This window comes from Pteropus alecto, unplaced genomic scaffold, assembly GCF_000325575.1.
Source record: "Pteropus alecto unplaced genomic scaffold, ASM32557v1 scaffold3, whole genome shotgun sequence".
In the NCBI taxonomy this organism is placed as follows: Eukaryota; Metazoa; Chordata; class Mammalia; order Chiroptera; family Pteropodidae; genus Pteropus; species Pteropus alecto.
This window is the reverse complement of record NW_006442484.1, coordinates 41936922-41951690: the sequence shown is the minus strand read 5'-3', so window position 1 is coordinate 41951690 and position 14769 is coordinate 41936922. Positions and strand designations below refer to the sequence as shown.

The following is a 14769-nucleotide window of genomic DNA, read 5'->3' as shown; positions in this document are numbered from 1 at the left end:
AATTATCTTCCCCCTGTAATTATGATAAAAGGAGAGAAACTAAAATGAAGAATCAATGAGATTGCACATGAAAAAAACTTCAGCTGCAGCAAAAAGTAATTTAATCGGATATTTTCAACAGACCATTAGCAGCTTGGCACACTGTACTGAGTCAGTCCTTAAGCACAATAAAACAAATTTAACAGATGAACACATTTAATACATCAAGAATCTAATATTCACTCTCCCCTGCCTACCTTTCACTGCACTTTATCAAAATCACGTTGTCCGTTCCAAAGCCAAGTGCAGCTCCAGCCTTCTTTATGGAATAGTGACTCTGCAACAAACAGAGGCTTAAGGTTAGACATTAGATAGTCCTTTGAGAAACACCACAATCCATGAGCAAGAGCACCCAACTCACATGTTCTGAGGTGAAGAGGACCAGTTTGGGTACGGCCGCCATGCCCTTTGTCTTAACTTCCGGGAAGTACTTGTAGCGAGCAGCCATGATGCTGTACATGTTGGATATGGCTCCCCCTAGCAGCAAGCAGACACATTGGGAGGTGTTGGAGCTCCTCCATTATAGTTTCTAACAGCAAAGGCTGAGCTGATGTCTCAAGAGACAAGGGAGGTCAGAAAGAGGAAAGACAATATTCTCATCGGTTTTGTGGCTTTCCTATTGCCAGGGCTTTCCTCTAGACCTTTTGTCCTGGGAATACAGTAGTCACACTCATTACCAGAGCCATCTAGGCAATTTGGCTGGAGGTGATTCAAGTACTCCAGTGCCTATCCCATCTGAAGACTAGACAGAAATATGAGGTGGCGCTGGCAGTGCTACAAAGAGATAGGTGAGTTACAACTTCCCTGCTTCTACTTTCTGCTCAATCTATTTACTGAACAAAGATGAATTTGTTCTCTGAGTCAGAAAGACAGAGAAAAAAAGAATAATGGAGCTTACTAAAGGAAACTGTGACATTGCCTGGATACTCTGCTCAAAGAATAGGCCAGCTAGTTGTTAAGCCATTTAATAGAGCTCTTTATTTATTTTAATAAAACCAAACTTACGTTTACTTAAAGATGCAATTAGGTAACTAGGCATGTCTGGCCAACACAAACTAATCACTTTTGCATCAATTACCTGATGATTAAATAGGCAAATCTGTGGTCTGCTTGAATTGCCTGGACAAGTACAATTCTTATTTCTTCTCTTCCTCTTGCATATAATCACACTGTCTGTGATATCATCTCAAACTTGTTCTGACCTACAAGAACATCTGCCCTTGTTTTAAAGATTCTTATCATATCTACATCAAACTGGAAATTCAAAGTAGATACACTATTTTGGCTGAAATTGATTAGTCAATTGATAATCTTGATTCACTGATCCCCAACTTAATTAAACTGCTGTTGATTTCCAAAGTTGTTTAGCATGATTTAGACACAGTCTTTGTCAGTTTGTATGGGTTTAGGCACAGCATTTGTTAGTTAGTACACAAAGAATGTAGCATTCTTGCTAGCCTTCACTCTGACAAAGATAGAAAGGCAGAGTCTAAAAAAAAAATTTTTAAGGTCATTCTTTCACATACTCACTTTGTGTTTAGTATTCTCAAAAGGGTCCTTAGGATCCATACTACAAAACTTGAAGAGAGCCAGGGAAAACGAACAGAAACTTACCAGGAGAAAATATCCCATCACCATCTTTATTTGACCATCCAACTATCTCTCTCATCTTCTTAAGTGTTATTTGCTCCATGAGGACAAACACTGGAGCAATTTCATATGTAAACCTGGAAAGGTGATAAAAATGAATGGAAATAAAGATGTCAACAACTTATTTGGGGAACACAGGTGATTGACTTAGTATTTGTACTTAGGTTCTAAAAAAGGTCCAAAACCACTAAAACAATTCATTTTCTGGAAATACATTTAAGTCACCAATCATAAAATATCAGAAACCAGCTTGGGTTAACAAAAGAGGTGGTAGAAGTGCCTGCTCTGTGATTTTTCTCCAATAAAATAAATTCTCCTCTGAATAAAATATTCTAGCTGTGGTCGACCCAGAGAAATAGAAGGAAAGAAAACGACTTTTCTTTAACCTCTAAGATTGTAGGATGATGCAAATGTTAATTGAAAAAAAAACATATTCTAAGTTCTATATACAATTAGTTTGCAACATTTTTTTTAAAAACTGACTGCTAATTTCACACTTGTAGAATCTATAAAACCCAGAGCCAAAGTCTCTCTTTTAAAAACAATGTAAACATCTGGAAGCTAACTGCGAAGATAATTGGAAATATTGACCCAGGTTTTAAAGATCTCAATATAATTATCTACATGGTTTTTCTACCGATAATCCCCAAGGACAGCTATGTTTCTATAATTCTCTGAAGTCGATATCTGTCAAGAATAATTATAAGTGATGATTTTCTAATTACCAATTATAAGTAACAAGAAGATGACCAACTGACATACACAGCAAACTGTGGGCATCACATATCCTCGTAGGTTACCCTTGGCTTCGAATAGACTGATTTAAACATAAAAAGCTATGCTCTTCTCAAAGCAATTCGATATGGAAGTATAGTCTGGTAGACTAGTCACTGAAACAAGACTGTGGTGTCAAGTGTAGGGCTTAAGAGACATCAAAGAAGGTCAATCCACAGAAAACTGAGCCAGAAAACAAAGATATTTACTGACTCTGAGGCCCTTTGTGTTTCTTCTTTTTGCTTGACCTTAAGCATTAGAGTCTGTGGGCTCGGCTCAGACCATGCTTACTGAAGAGAGATGCCTAGATTGACTTAGACAAGTGATAGGGGGAGACTTTACTATTGGTTAGGGTGTTTTGGCTGAATGCCAATGCTGAGGACCAACAGGAATTCTTGCTGGCTTAATGATTTAGAAAAGCTATTTGCAAAGATGAGATAACAATTGTACATAAGACACAGGTGAAGCTACTAAGTTTTAATCATGGAAAAAAGAATCAATTAATTACATGGTGGTAAAAGAGGACGAAAAGATCCTGGAGGATACTCAGGATATATCTGTTGGTAAAAGAATTTTGTTTCCAAAAAGAGTACATTCATTTTCCTTAGGAAGACCCTTGAAATTTAGGAGAAAGACCCTTGGAAATCATGTGTTCAGTTACCATCACCTCTGGAGGTCACAATCATGCTTGGGTTCTGCTCTGAGCCCCATCACCGTAGCAACCAACACTCCCTCATGTCTGATGGCCTGATAAAGGAAGAAGAAGAGAAGGATTCCCGGTTTAGCCTGTGCTACTGAGTATTCCAAGAGGTAAACTCATGATGTGCTTCTAACCATTCTTGTTAATAGTGTCATCGATTTTCGGAAATGTTGGGATGGCAAAAATGTCTGCATGGTGAATAAATACTGGTGGCATTGTGTGTGTTGGGATACCACAATACCAAATGAGAAGGTTCTCTGGAATAAGGGAAGGAACAAATGGAATCATATACCATAATATCAGAACCTTATCAAGAATTGGATGAAGTGAGTTGGAGTTAAGTTGGTGTTAGATGGCTAGGTAGGAACCATGTGGGGAAGGGAGATGATGGGACCGAAGGCCAGGGGGTTGGTCCACTTCATGATTTGAATCAATTAGGCCCCAGGTTTAGTCCTAGAATTAGTCTTTCTACTTAAGGACCAGGAAGGAGCATAGCCATTACTCTCAAGATTTGGAAAGTAAATAGTCTCTATTTATGAGACTATCTTATCTCATCTTTTCCAGGTTGCTTATTTGTGCCAGGTACCCAGTTCCTAAACCTTTCTTTCAGTTCCGTTCAACAAATACTTATTGGATGACTGTTCTCTGCCAGGTGGCCTCTTACGTACTGAGAAGACAAAGATGTTATAAGACACCATTCCCAACCTTGAGGAAGAAGCTTATGAGGATGAATCCAGCACCTGGTTCTTAGCCTTAGGTAAGTTCTGGGTCTGGGTCTGAAAAACCAGTTATTCCACATTTACAACCAAGCTTATCTGGATTCATGACCTTGGTTCTGACACCCTCTCCTGGAAGCAGATATACTGTTCTGTGGCTGTTGATCCTCAGCCAGGCCTGACAAATGGGCTGGCTAACATGGTTCCTGTTTCTGACATTTCCGTGACCCTGCCTTTCCATCCTGGGCCATGTTTACGACTGGGAGTCTGCCTGCACCCAAAGCTTTATAGAAGGCCTTAAAATTCACCCTAGAACAATGGTTCTTAACTGGAGTCATAGACCCCTTTGGAGCTCCTAGGGAAGCTATGGTCTCTCTCTGCAGGAAGAAAATGAGGACACACACATCATTTGGTATACAATTGTAGGACACTTCCCTCTTGCAACCTGGACTCCAGGTTAGGTACCCCTTCCCCAAATGACAGATGAAAGCAGATAAAATCAAGAGATGAAAGGTCAAATATGGATTAAGAAGAAGCTGAAGTTAGAGTACAAGATTACATTTCACAATCAGAGAACAAGAAACTAAATCTGCAAACAGCTCTGGGTTGAAGCATAAGAACATGGGATTGGAAGTAATATTTAAAGCAATAAGATGGCAACATTCATGAAGTGACACTAGAGGAGCCTTTCTGTATTCTGAGCAGGGTAGTGAGTCAGCCCTTTTTTAGTGGCTCAACTCATCTCCCCAGTTGGATTCACTTAGAACCAAGGCAAAGTGATTGTCAAGTAGCTGTATTCTCTGCGGCAGAGTCAGCTGGTTGCTAACCAGTATCAATCTTCTCTTGCTTCAGTCAATTTTATTTGGGGTGGCAATTTACCCAGATCAAAACTACATTTTCTAGCCTCCCTAGGTGTGGTCGTGGGACTAATTTCTGGCTAAAGAGATGCTATAGAAAATACGTTGTGCTTCCAAAATTTCTTTTTTTTTTTGCCCTTCCTTCTTCTATCCTCAACCCCCTCCTTCCTGAGTTCTGAAACATGGAAATGATGCTAGAGCTCCAGCAGCCAGCCTGCACCATCATGTGCTACAATATGGATCAGAAAGGCACAAGGAATCTGGATCCCTGGTGACTGCTAACCTGGAAAATTCTTTAATGAGAGAAATAATTTTCTATGTTGACTCTCTGTCTTGACATTCCCTTTAGATTTTCCCTCCTTACAGATGTGGCAGGTGGCCTATCTTCACCTTAAAAGTTAACACACTTGAAGGTAGCTTAATGAGTCCCGCTGGTGTCCAGAGATAGACAGAAACAAAAGAGTTGAGAGACTTGATGGGAAGGTCTCGAATGGCAACAGCTGCTGTTCCTAGGTGTGTGCACTGCACCTTGCATATACCGGGCACTTAAGAATGGTGCTCTTTTTAGTCTTCAGAACCACTCTGTAGGATGGATATTATTATTCTCCATTTTCCTGAAGAAGAAACTGAGGTTCAGAGCAATTCAGTGATGTGTTTTAAGATCTCAGTATGTTTGAGAGTCAGAATTCCAAGTCCTTTACATCACAGCTGCTTTTCCATGACAAACAGAATTACTTACTGTAGGCTCCTCTCTAACAACCTGCCTACTATGTAAAATGACTAATAACTCCCATGGGAAATTTCCCCTGTGTAATTTCTATGAAAATAAAGCACTAGATAGTTGAAATCGTAACCTCATAACAAAGGGCTGTGATAAATCTTGCTATAAAGATTATGTATTGTTCTCTTGCGAGCAGGCTGTTGTTTACAGTTGGGCACATCTCAACTTGCACAGTTGTGCTTGGTGGCCCTGGTTTGGAAGAAAAGAGCTGTACATTCCATGGATAACTACACATTTGTAAAGTTTTCTTTGGATCTTCAGTGCGTCCTTGCTTGAAAGAATACATCTCAAAGATATATGCACAGGTAGGTATAAATGCATGAACATAAAAAACAGTCAGATACCTAACACTTTGCCACTTGAATTAGGATACTGGATACTTCTAAAAAGATCACACTGAGGAATATAGTAATTATTTTCTATTACCAGCACCATCCAAACTCAATTCTAGTGCAGGTCAAACAATTGAGTATATCGTTAATTAAATCCTACTCTGACAAAGAGCCTTTTGCCATTCTTTCCCAGACTTATTTTGCACACTGCTCCTAGCCGGAGAAGGAACTGTCACAGGGGAGCAAATTTCTGCATAAGCTCCTGACAGTGCTGCCACATTTCATGATCTTCCAGGGGAACTGGTTTAGAACAATTTCTAGATAATAGTTATTACTTCTTCAGACAATGCCTTGTCTCCAGAACTGACAGAAACTATTTCACTATTTTAAATAACCTTCTCTATCGATCTGTTGAAATCGGATCATATTTTATAAATATCTATTGTTCAGTACAGCTGCAATTACTATGTGCCATTTAGCTGGATTGACCTTGACCTTGGATGGCTGGGACATATTTTAGTGTTTCATGGCTGAGCTGAGGTAAGGGAAGAGTAAAGGACTTTGATTTTATGAAGACATACAAAAAAAAGGAGAATTTGTGAGATCTTTCTGGTTGAAGAAAAGCTTTTTAGGAGAATATCTGGTCATTCACAGTTCAAAGGATTGAGTTCCTTTCATTTACCTTGATTTGGCACAATATGTATTTTAGGGCATTGCAACTGAGAGGCCTACAACGTACACACTGGGTGAATTCAATGCCTAATATAATACAGGTATATTAATGGATATGTATCTTTTACTCTATTTTTCTCATTTATTTTCTAAATAGTTAAGTTTTTTTTTTAAAGCTGCACTTTCTACTTAAAATTGTTTCTTAATGGGATGCTCTTATTGAGCATTAGTGTCTTTTCAAGTTGTAATTAGTATATTACAATGTCTGTGCTTGCTGATATATTTTTAACTCATAAATCTTACTATAGTAAAAACTGCAAAGGTGATTTTGTTTGAGGAGACTGTACAGCGACTGTGTCTTTGACCTGAATTCCTCTTTGCCCTTTGCAGCCTCGGTGATCCAATGTGGACACTCGTGCAGCTAATCACGACGCCCAAGCAGGGAGCAAGGAAACCATTTTCAATTTCAATCAATTTAATCTTTTATGCCTTTTAGTACCAAAGGCTTCACTTGTCAATTTGCTTTTAAAAATTTGTCATTGTTGTTTTAAATTAGCCAACAAAGCAAGAATCTTTCATTAACAGAAACTTTTCTGAATGTAGTTAAGTATTTTGAGTCATAGCATTAAATAGCTTAGGAACACACACGAATCAAAATGTAATTTTAAAGTGCCATTTCAGGTTTTGTTGCTGGAAGTAGTTTAAGAAAAATAATAACTTACATTCTATCTTGAACTTTAATAACTTACATTCTATCTTGATGTCAAATAGAATTTCTCATTTTAAATAATACCACCCTTTCATCTAAATTCATTTTTCAAATCTACTTTACCATGAACTTAAAAAGTGGATGATTATTTTCTAAATAGTTCCACAGTTACTAAAATCCATATAATTCTTTATGTAGTTATTTTTAAATTTTCCCGTGAAAATTTAATAGAATGTGGTGCCATTGTGTGGTGTATAGATAGTGGTAAAACACTAGTGTTGAGAGTAAAGACAGTACTCAGTAGGCTATGATGACCCTACATCAATTTGTCACCTCTCCTTGTCTCCAAAAAGAGCATGTATATGTAACTATGAGGTGACTGCCAGAAGACTACCCAGGTAATACTTGCGCACACACACGCATACACACACACACACACACCACTAACCAAGACCTTAGAGTTAGTTTCATATAAATTATGAGAACTTAGAAACAAAGGTTTTGCCTACTCAAACAAGTATGAAAAAAATGTCGAATTCAGAAAAACAATCAGTTATTTTAAGAGGAATACATAATGTATCACTACCAGCTAAATTTTGTTTTGGAATTTTTAATTAAGCAATAGGTTGATCAAATTAGTTTGTGGCTTTATGGCAGCTTTAATTATAAAAGAAATATGACCTAAAAGATAAGGGCCAACGTGCTTGGATAGGAAATGAACCAAGATCATACCCTAAAACGTGACCTATTTAGATATGTCGTTAAGAAATATAGTCTTTTAACAAATTTACACTAAATTTTAAAAGCTAGAGTTATTATTTCTCATGACCATGCTGTTATTAAAACACATTATTCAATTTAAAATGGTTTTTTGATTATCTACTATTAAATCAGAACTGTAATAAACCTAAAAGATTTTATGAGAAAATACGACTAGGGAAACTGTAATAAAATTATTATAGAATTATCAGAATTGGACTTTCAAAGTAACAAGCCGAAATCACACATCATGATTGTTTATATGAAAATAATATGTGAGACTTACATGTTGGTATTGGCGGTTGATGTTAGCCATTCTCCAGCTAAACCAATGATATCCAGTCCAGTGGAAAGCTGGTTGAAAAATCGAGGATGACCTAGAAAGGTGAGTAACAGGCAAGCATCAAGGCAAACTTGGCTATCTTCAAAGCAAGAGCCTGTGCTACTAGGCCACATGGGCCTCCATTTCTATGGTCTGTCTAATAGGGCTGTCCAAGGATACAGAAAAGTAAGGTCAGGCTGACTCACCCTCTATCAACTCTTAGCATTAATGGTGTCCCCCAAACTTATATGTTTCTAAAGCATAATGCTTTTAAATTTAAAAAATCCAATGTCATGAAACTAATAATCTTTCTGTAATCTTATTTGATTTCCAGATGAACCCCTCTGCCATACATATTTTTAAATTATAAATCAGGATGTAGTGGTCCCGATTTTCTCCATAAATGTTTCAACTTTTAATTTAACATCCCAAAGATTTAATCTTCAAATCAAAGTTTACTGATAGAGAAAAGGCTGTAGGCTTTAGAGAGAATTTGTGGCTCTCTGTGGAACAAATCAAACCTAGAGAAAGTACCAGCTCTGTTGCTGATGCTGAGGGCATGCCATCACTCTCTGGGTCTCTGCGTCAGTCAAATATGACATCAAGCATTGGTGTGTTTTGCCTATATTTAGTCAAGTGACTGTTAAACTAAATTTATTGTTGCGATGGCCTGCATCTCCTCTATGAAACAGGGGCAGACACAGCCTCATTCACTTGAGTTGTTGGTAAAATAATTGTTATTGCTACATAACTCTAAAGCCCATTGCAACACAGAGTATGCTTTCACAGGCTTTGTCCTCAGCAAATTCAGGTTTATTGCCAAGTTTTGGCTAAATTGGCATTCACAGGAAAACTCAATCCCACATCAGCAGGCTTGGCCTGGCTGTCCTGAAGGAGTCAACGCAATATATTATCCAGGGGTGTGTGACAGAGAACTGGTGTTAGAAAGATATGCTGACTGTTGTGTTTCCCGTGGAAATTGCTTTCGCCTCTGAAATAACTGTCAGAAAGCTAGTGTTTGAATGTTCCTGGTCTAAGTCGCCTCTCTGAGAATGTTTGTTCTTCCTCACGTGGGACGAGGACTCATTCAGAATGCCTAGACTGTGACTTCTTCTATCAGAATAGTCCAATTCCTGCATCTCAAGAGTCCTAAAAAATAATACTGACCTTTAGAAAAAATAAAAGAAGCATAAACAGTAACCTTAGTATAAGTATGGGGCCAGATTCCAGCCAAGTAGACTACTCTAAATAGCTTAAACCAGCCCATTTTTCTCTACTTTGCTCAGTGTCAATAGTATCTATGAATCGCCTGTAACATAATTAAATTTGTTGAAATCTGTTTAAAAATACATATAATACCCATTTGAAAACTTTAAACAAAAATCTCTCATTTTAAGACAGGATCAAATCATAAATAAATGCAATCACACTATTTGACAATGTATCAAAGTCACATGGCCTGGCAGAGACAAAAGATGGTCAAAGATAGACAGACTGCCACAAATGCCCTCAAATAAAACTGACACAGTAGCTCATGTTCGTTAAAATAGAAAGAACGAAATGCCCCTAACACCTTACTTTTCTCCTATGGCTATAGCCTTATGCCCCCAAAATCTTATACCAGAATTTCTATACTAACCATTTCAACTCTCTATAATCAACAAAAAGAACAGATGACAGATGTGGTTTTGAGCAGCATGTGGCCTAGAGTCAGGTAGGGGGAGAAGAGTAATTTATCAAAGTAAAGTTTCGAACAAATAAACTTCAAGAAAGAAAAAGAGATGGAGAGGGAAATCTGTTTTGATTGAGACGTATCAAGCAATCGTAATGTGAGGGACTTATTTGGGTCCTGACTCAAATGAATTAGAATAAAACAAAATATTCTGACATTCATGAGACAACTGGAAATTTGAACACTGCCTGAATATTTGATATTTAGGAACTGTAAATTTTGTGGGGTTTTTGATGTAATAATGATATTGTGGTTATTTTTCTTTAAAGAACCCTTGATGATGGAGAATATTTATGGATGAAATAATATTATGCAAAAAGGAGATTTGTTTACATATAATAGAGAAGAGGGGAGAGTGGGCTGGGGGATAGGCAACACGAAATTGGCAGGAGTTGATAATAGTTTAAGCTGAGTATTATCTATATAGGGCTTATTGTACTATTTTACTTTTGTATAAGTTCAAAATTTTCCACAATAAAATGTTAAAAAGAAAAACTAAGAAAGTCAACATATTTACTACGACTGAGGACAGACTAGTATCTGTCTCAGTTCATGGAGAATCTATATATACTGGTTCTTTTTCCAGAAGTCTTTGCTCATTCGTAGAGAAATCTCCAAACGCCATCATCATTTCCTTTACAGACTTTACTCAGATCACTATGTTTTCACTATTAAAACCCAATTCATTATTTGGGCTGAGCATTAATATTCTTTTTTTTTTTTTTTTAAAAACAAAACAAAACAAAACAAAACATCTTCCACTGTGTGTAGCTACCTGTGGAGTTTACCCTAGTGCTCTGGCATCTACATCTAAATTAGAGACCAGCATCCAAAGACTGCCATCCAAATGGCAGCCACGGTACCATTTGCCAGAGTCAACACAGCACGTATGTAGCAGAAGCTCTCATACTCTGTGGATGCAAATATCTGTTCTCAGAAGCTGCTCTGAAGAACAGGGATGAATGGCTACAGGGTGAATATCTAAGCAGATTTATACACTGGACTAATAAGAATCCATGCTTCTCTGACCACGTGATGCTTCAGTTTTATACGCAATGTGAGTTGCTATGATGACAAATCCATGTATTTTTCTTTGAGAGACAACACTACTTTGGGCTTTAATGACAAAGTGTTTTACATGGTCTCATCTCTCTGAGAAAGTATATGTAGAGTAACCTGACAATATAAAAAACACTGGACCAAAGCAAGTCAAGCTAAAACATACATGGAGAATTCTGACTTTTTTGATCCAGCCAAATAACACTACTTGATATCCATCAGGAATGGGTTAGCCATCAGACCAAGGTGAGATGTGATTACACTGATGAGGGTGCTTTTCTTTAAAAATCAAACACAGAGTTTGTAATACAATTAAGTCTTGTCCATCCTGCAGTTATTCAAGGAAGCTACACACTTATTCTAGTGGGGTTGGCAAACCTCAAAAGCTGTTTGGGATTCTTTATTTAAAAATGCCCCTTTTGCCAGCCTCATTATCTCATTGTAACACTTTGTTTTTGACATCTAATAGCCTTACTCAGCTCTATCACCACCCATCTTCCCAGTCATACTGTCAAATGACTAGGAAGAGTGAGAGGTATAATAAAAAAGAGGGAACCAGGAAGAAGGAAAAAGAACAAAGGGCCACAGGGGCCTCCCTGGATTGGCAATTATGCCATGAACTGCCAGTTCCTGTAGATCTATCTATCTGCCCACGAGCCCAGGAAAGCCAGGCTGCAATGGAGAAAGACAGTAGGGATAAGAAATCACTGCTTCACTTCTAGGCTTAGGAATAGCCAGACAGAGATCCATAAAGTCCTTGAACTTGAGGCAATTGAAAAGTAACCACTTCGGCCAAGGTTGCTAATTAGAAAGGGTTTATATAACATGGAAAGGAGGCAAGAGGGTATCCTCCAGGGCTTCCTGTTGGAGATAGGATTTGGTGATTCAGGGTGTCTAAACTCCAGAGGCAGAAGTAAATCTAAAGGGTGTGTGTGTGTGTCCCTCCAAAGGATATGCTCAAATATTAATCCCTGGTTCCTACGAGTGACTTTATTTGGAAATAGGGTCTTCGTAGATATTATCAAGTTAAGATGAGGCCATATTGGATTAGGGTGGACCCTAATCCAAAGACTGGTATCTTTATAAGAAGAGAGAAGTTTGGACACACAAACAGAGAGGATGCTATATGAGGTGAAGGCAAAGATTGGAGTCACATATCTACTCACCAAGGAATGCCAAGGAATGCCTGCAACCACCAAGAACTGGAAGAGGCAATGATGGAGCCTCCCCAAGAGTCTTCAGAGAGAGCATGGCCCTGCAGACACCTTGATTTTGAACATCTAGCCTCCAGAACTACCAGAGAATAAATTTCTGTTGTTTTAAGTCATCTAGTTTGTGGCAATTTCTTATGGCAGCTCAAAGAAACTAATATAAAAAGGGAGGGAAATGGGCTCAATTCTTCCCAGTTTCAGGGACAGGCAAGGATACAATTTATCAGAATGAAATAGGCATGAAAATGGAGGCAATAAAGAAGTAGGGATGGGTCATTCTGTTCTCTTTAGATTGTGAATAGCCTAAAAGCAAGAATGAGAACTCTTTATACAGAACTTGATATAGCATTGTGTATCTGTATATCTTTTAAATTTACTTTTACAACAATAAATGATGATGGGCTTTTGCCAGGTGTTGGGGCCTTCTATTAACTGACGCTGCTTGAGGTCATTATGTGGTCACCGAGCACTTTGCTGCCTTCCCTCACTAGGTTTGTGTTTATCCTCCAACATGAGTTTAACATTCTCACAACTGGAAAGGGTGTGGTGCAGGGCAAGGGTGCTGTTGCATGCCTGCCTGGCTCTCATTCTTACCTGTGCGGACCCCATACTTCAGGGTGTCTCTGCAGTCAACCAGGATCTGCTCCAGGGACTCGGGGTGGTCGGAGAGCTCCAAGTTGAAGCCCTCCATGCCTTCCAGCAGCTGGTGTGGGTGATGGAAGTCCAGCACCTTGGTGGAGCGATCGAACGTCTTGCGGACATAGTTGAGAAGTATGTCCACCACCTCCAGGAGGAACTGCACAGTTTGCTCCTCCCCGTTCTTAGCTGGAAGCAGATCTGGGAGGGGAGCCAATGAGTGGTTATCACCTGACTCATATCTGGCTTTCCTAGGCCCAGAAATCCCTAATGTTAGCCACGATATCTTTATAGGCCTAATATCATTCCAGGATATGTATACATATCCTGTGTGATGCGCCATCTCCCCAGAAGGATGAGTATGTGCATATATGCAGAGGTTTTGTGTACACTTTCTAGGGGTTCACAGACTTCCTGATAGTTGGGCTGCTCATAAACAGAATGGAGTGCTTTGAGAAGCCATGAACAGCCTGACACTACAGTTGTCCATTTGCAGGCTGAATGGGCACCTATCAGGTGCATGATGGAGGGCATTTCTATCTTGCTCCCCTCGTACATGGTGTGTCCCCGTACATCTGATTCAGACACTGGACTTTTGGTTTGGTGTCATGATGTGCTTGATCTATTGACCGTGGAGGGTAAGGCCCCTGTAGGAAGAGGCTAAGGTTTCTCCTGAAGAGGGTGGTCCCTTGTGATGTCCTCAGACAAGAAACCAGAACTGGAAGATGGGGCTCAGGAAGGCAGGAGAGGAAATTCCCACCTCTCTTAACTGCGTCCTTTTGGGCCTGCACCTAGGGATATCTGCAGGTGACTCTGAGTTACTGCCTCTATTTGGCAGTCAGCTTGAGGGATTAGGAAGGAAAGCTGCAGGGGCCCAAACTGAGGTTGTCAGCCACAGCTCAAGAGCAGAATGGCTATACATGATGCTCTGTATCTATTTCCAGGATTATCTCTGAGATTAACTGAAGTCTTGTTTACTCTTCTGGTCTGGCCTCGCTGGCCTGTGGGATGTTAGTGGAAGGGGTGGGTTTAACTTTGAGCTGTTTGAGAGAGAGAGACGGGGAAACCAGTGATATGGGGGCAGCAGTAATTAGTGAAAAGGAAAATGAGTTTCAGGACAGCCCTTGGTCATGATGCCCAGCCACACAGCTTCCCATGCAGTGATTCTGTTGTTGTTGTTGCCAACTTTGTAGGATAAATGCTATCAAGGGAATTACTGGGTTGCAGGCTGAATGGGCACCTATCAGGTGCATGATGGAGAGCATTTCTATCTGGGTTTTCTCACATGTGACAGTCCTTCAGATTCTGAGATTCTATGAATCCATGTTTGTCCCTGCAAGTGCCTTTAGAGTTGACTGTTTTATTGACTGCTCTCATCTGGCTTCCAAAACAATGGAGACCTGGGTACTAAGGAAGGAGGGATTCAAATGTTGGAAAAGTAGTTCCATGATGGTTTAGAGAAAGTGATGACATTTTTGATAAAAGAAGTAAAATCTCAGCAAAAGATCAAGAAACTCAGATAGAGAACCTACTGGATAGCCCTAAGGTTGGGGGTGTGGGGGGATAAGGGTGGGGATGAGGGGGGAGGAGTGGAGATGGGGAAGAAGTACCTCGAGCAAACAGGTTAGAGAAGTCGGTCTCCGTACGCCGGAAGCGGCCATCCCTGTCACTATTTTCACAGGAAATCAGGTTCTTGGAGGACTGCCTCTCCTTGAAAGCGCTCACAAGCCGGCTCTTCTCTTCCAGGCTGTTGGTCCTTTGCAAAAAGCCTGTAGCACAAGAAGCTGGGTCAGAGGTAGTGCACCGAACTAGCCTCAGAG

General features: G+C 39.5%; 1 protein-coding gene across 1 annotated transcript in view; it reads right to left on the bottom strand.

Annotated features, from left to right (window-relative positions):
* GAD1 (glutamate decarboxylase 1) overlaps nt 1-14769 on the bottom strand; it is a 35732-nt gene that overhangs the window by 11962 nt on the left and 9001 nt on the right. Inside the window, 6 exon segments of the mRNA XM_006921181.3 lie at nt 223-316; nt 401-516; nt 1654-1766; nt 8276-8366; nt 12908-13150; nt 14560-14718. Of these exon segments, the coding sequence (XP_006921243.1) occupies nt 223-316; nt 401-516; nt 1654-1766; nt 8276-8366; nt 12908-13150; nt 14560-14718 (816 nt within the window).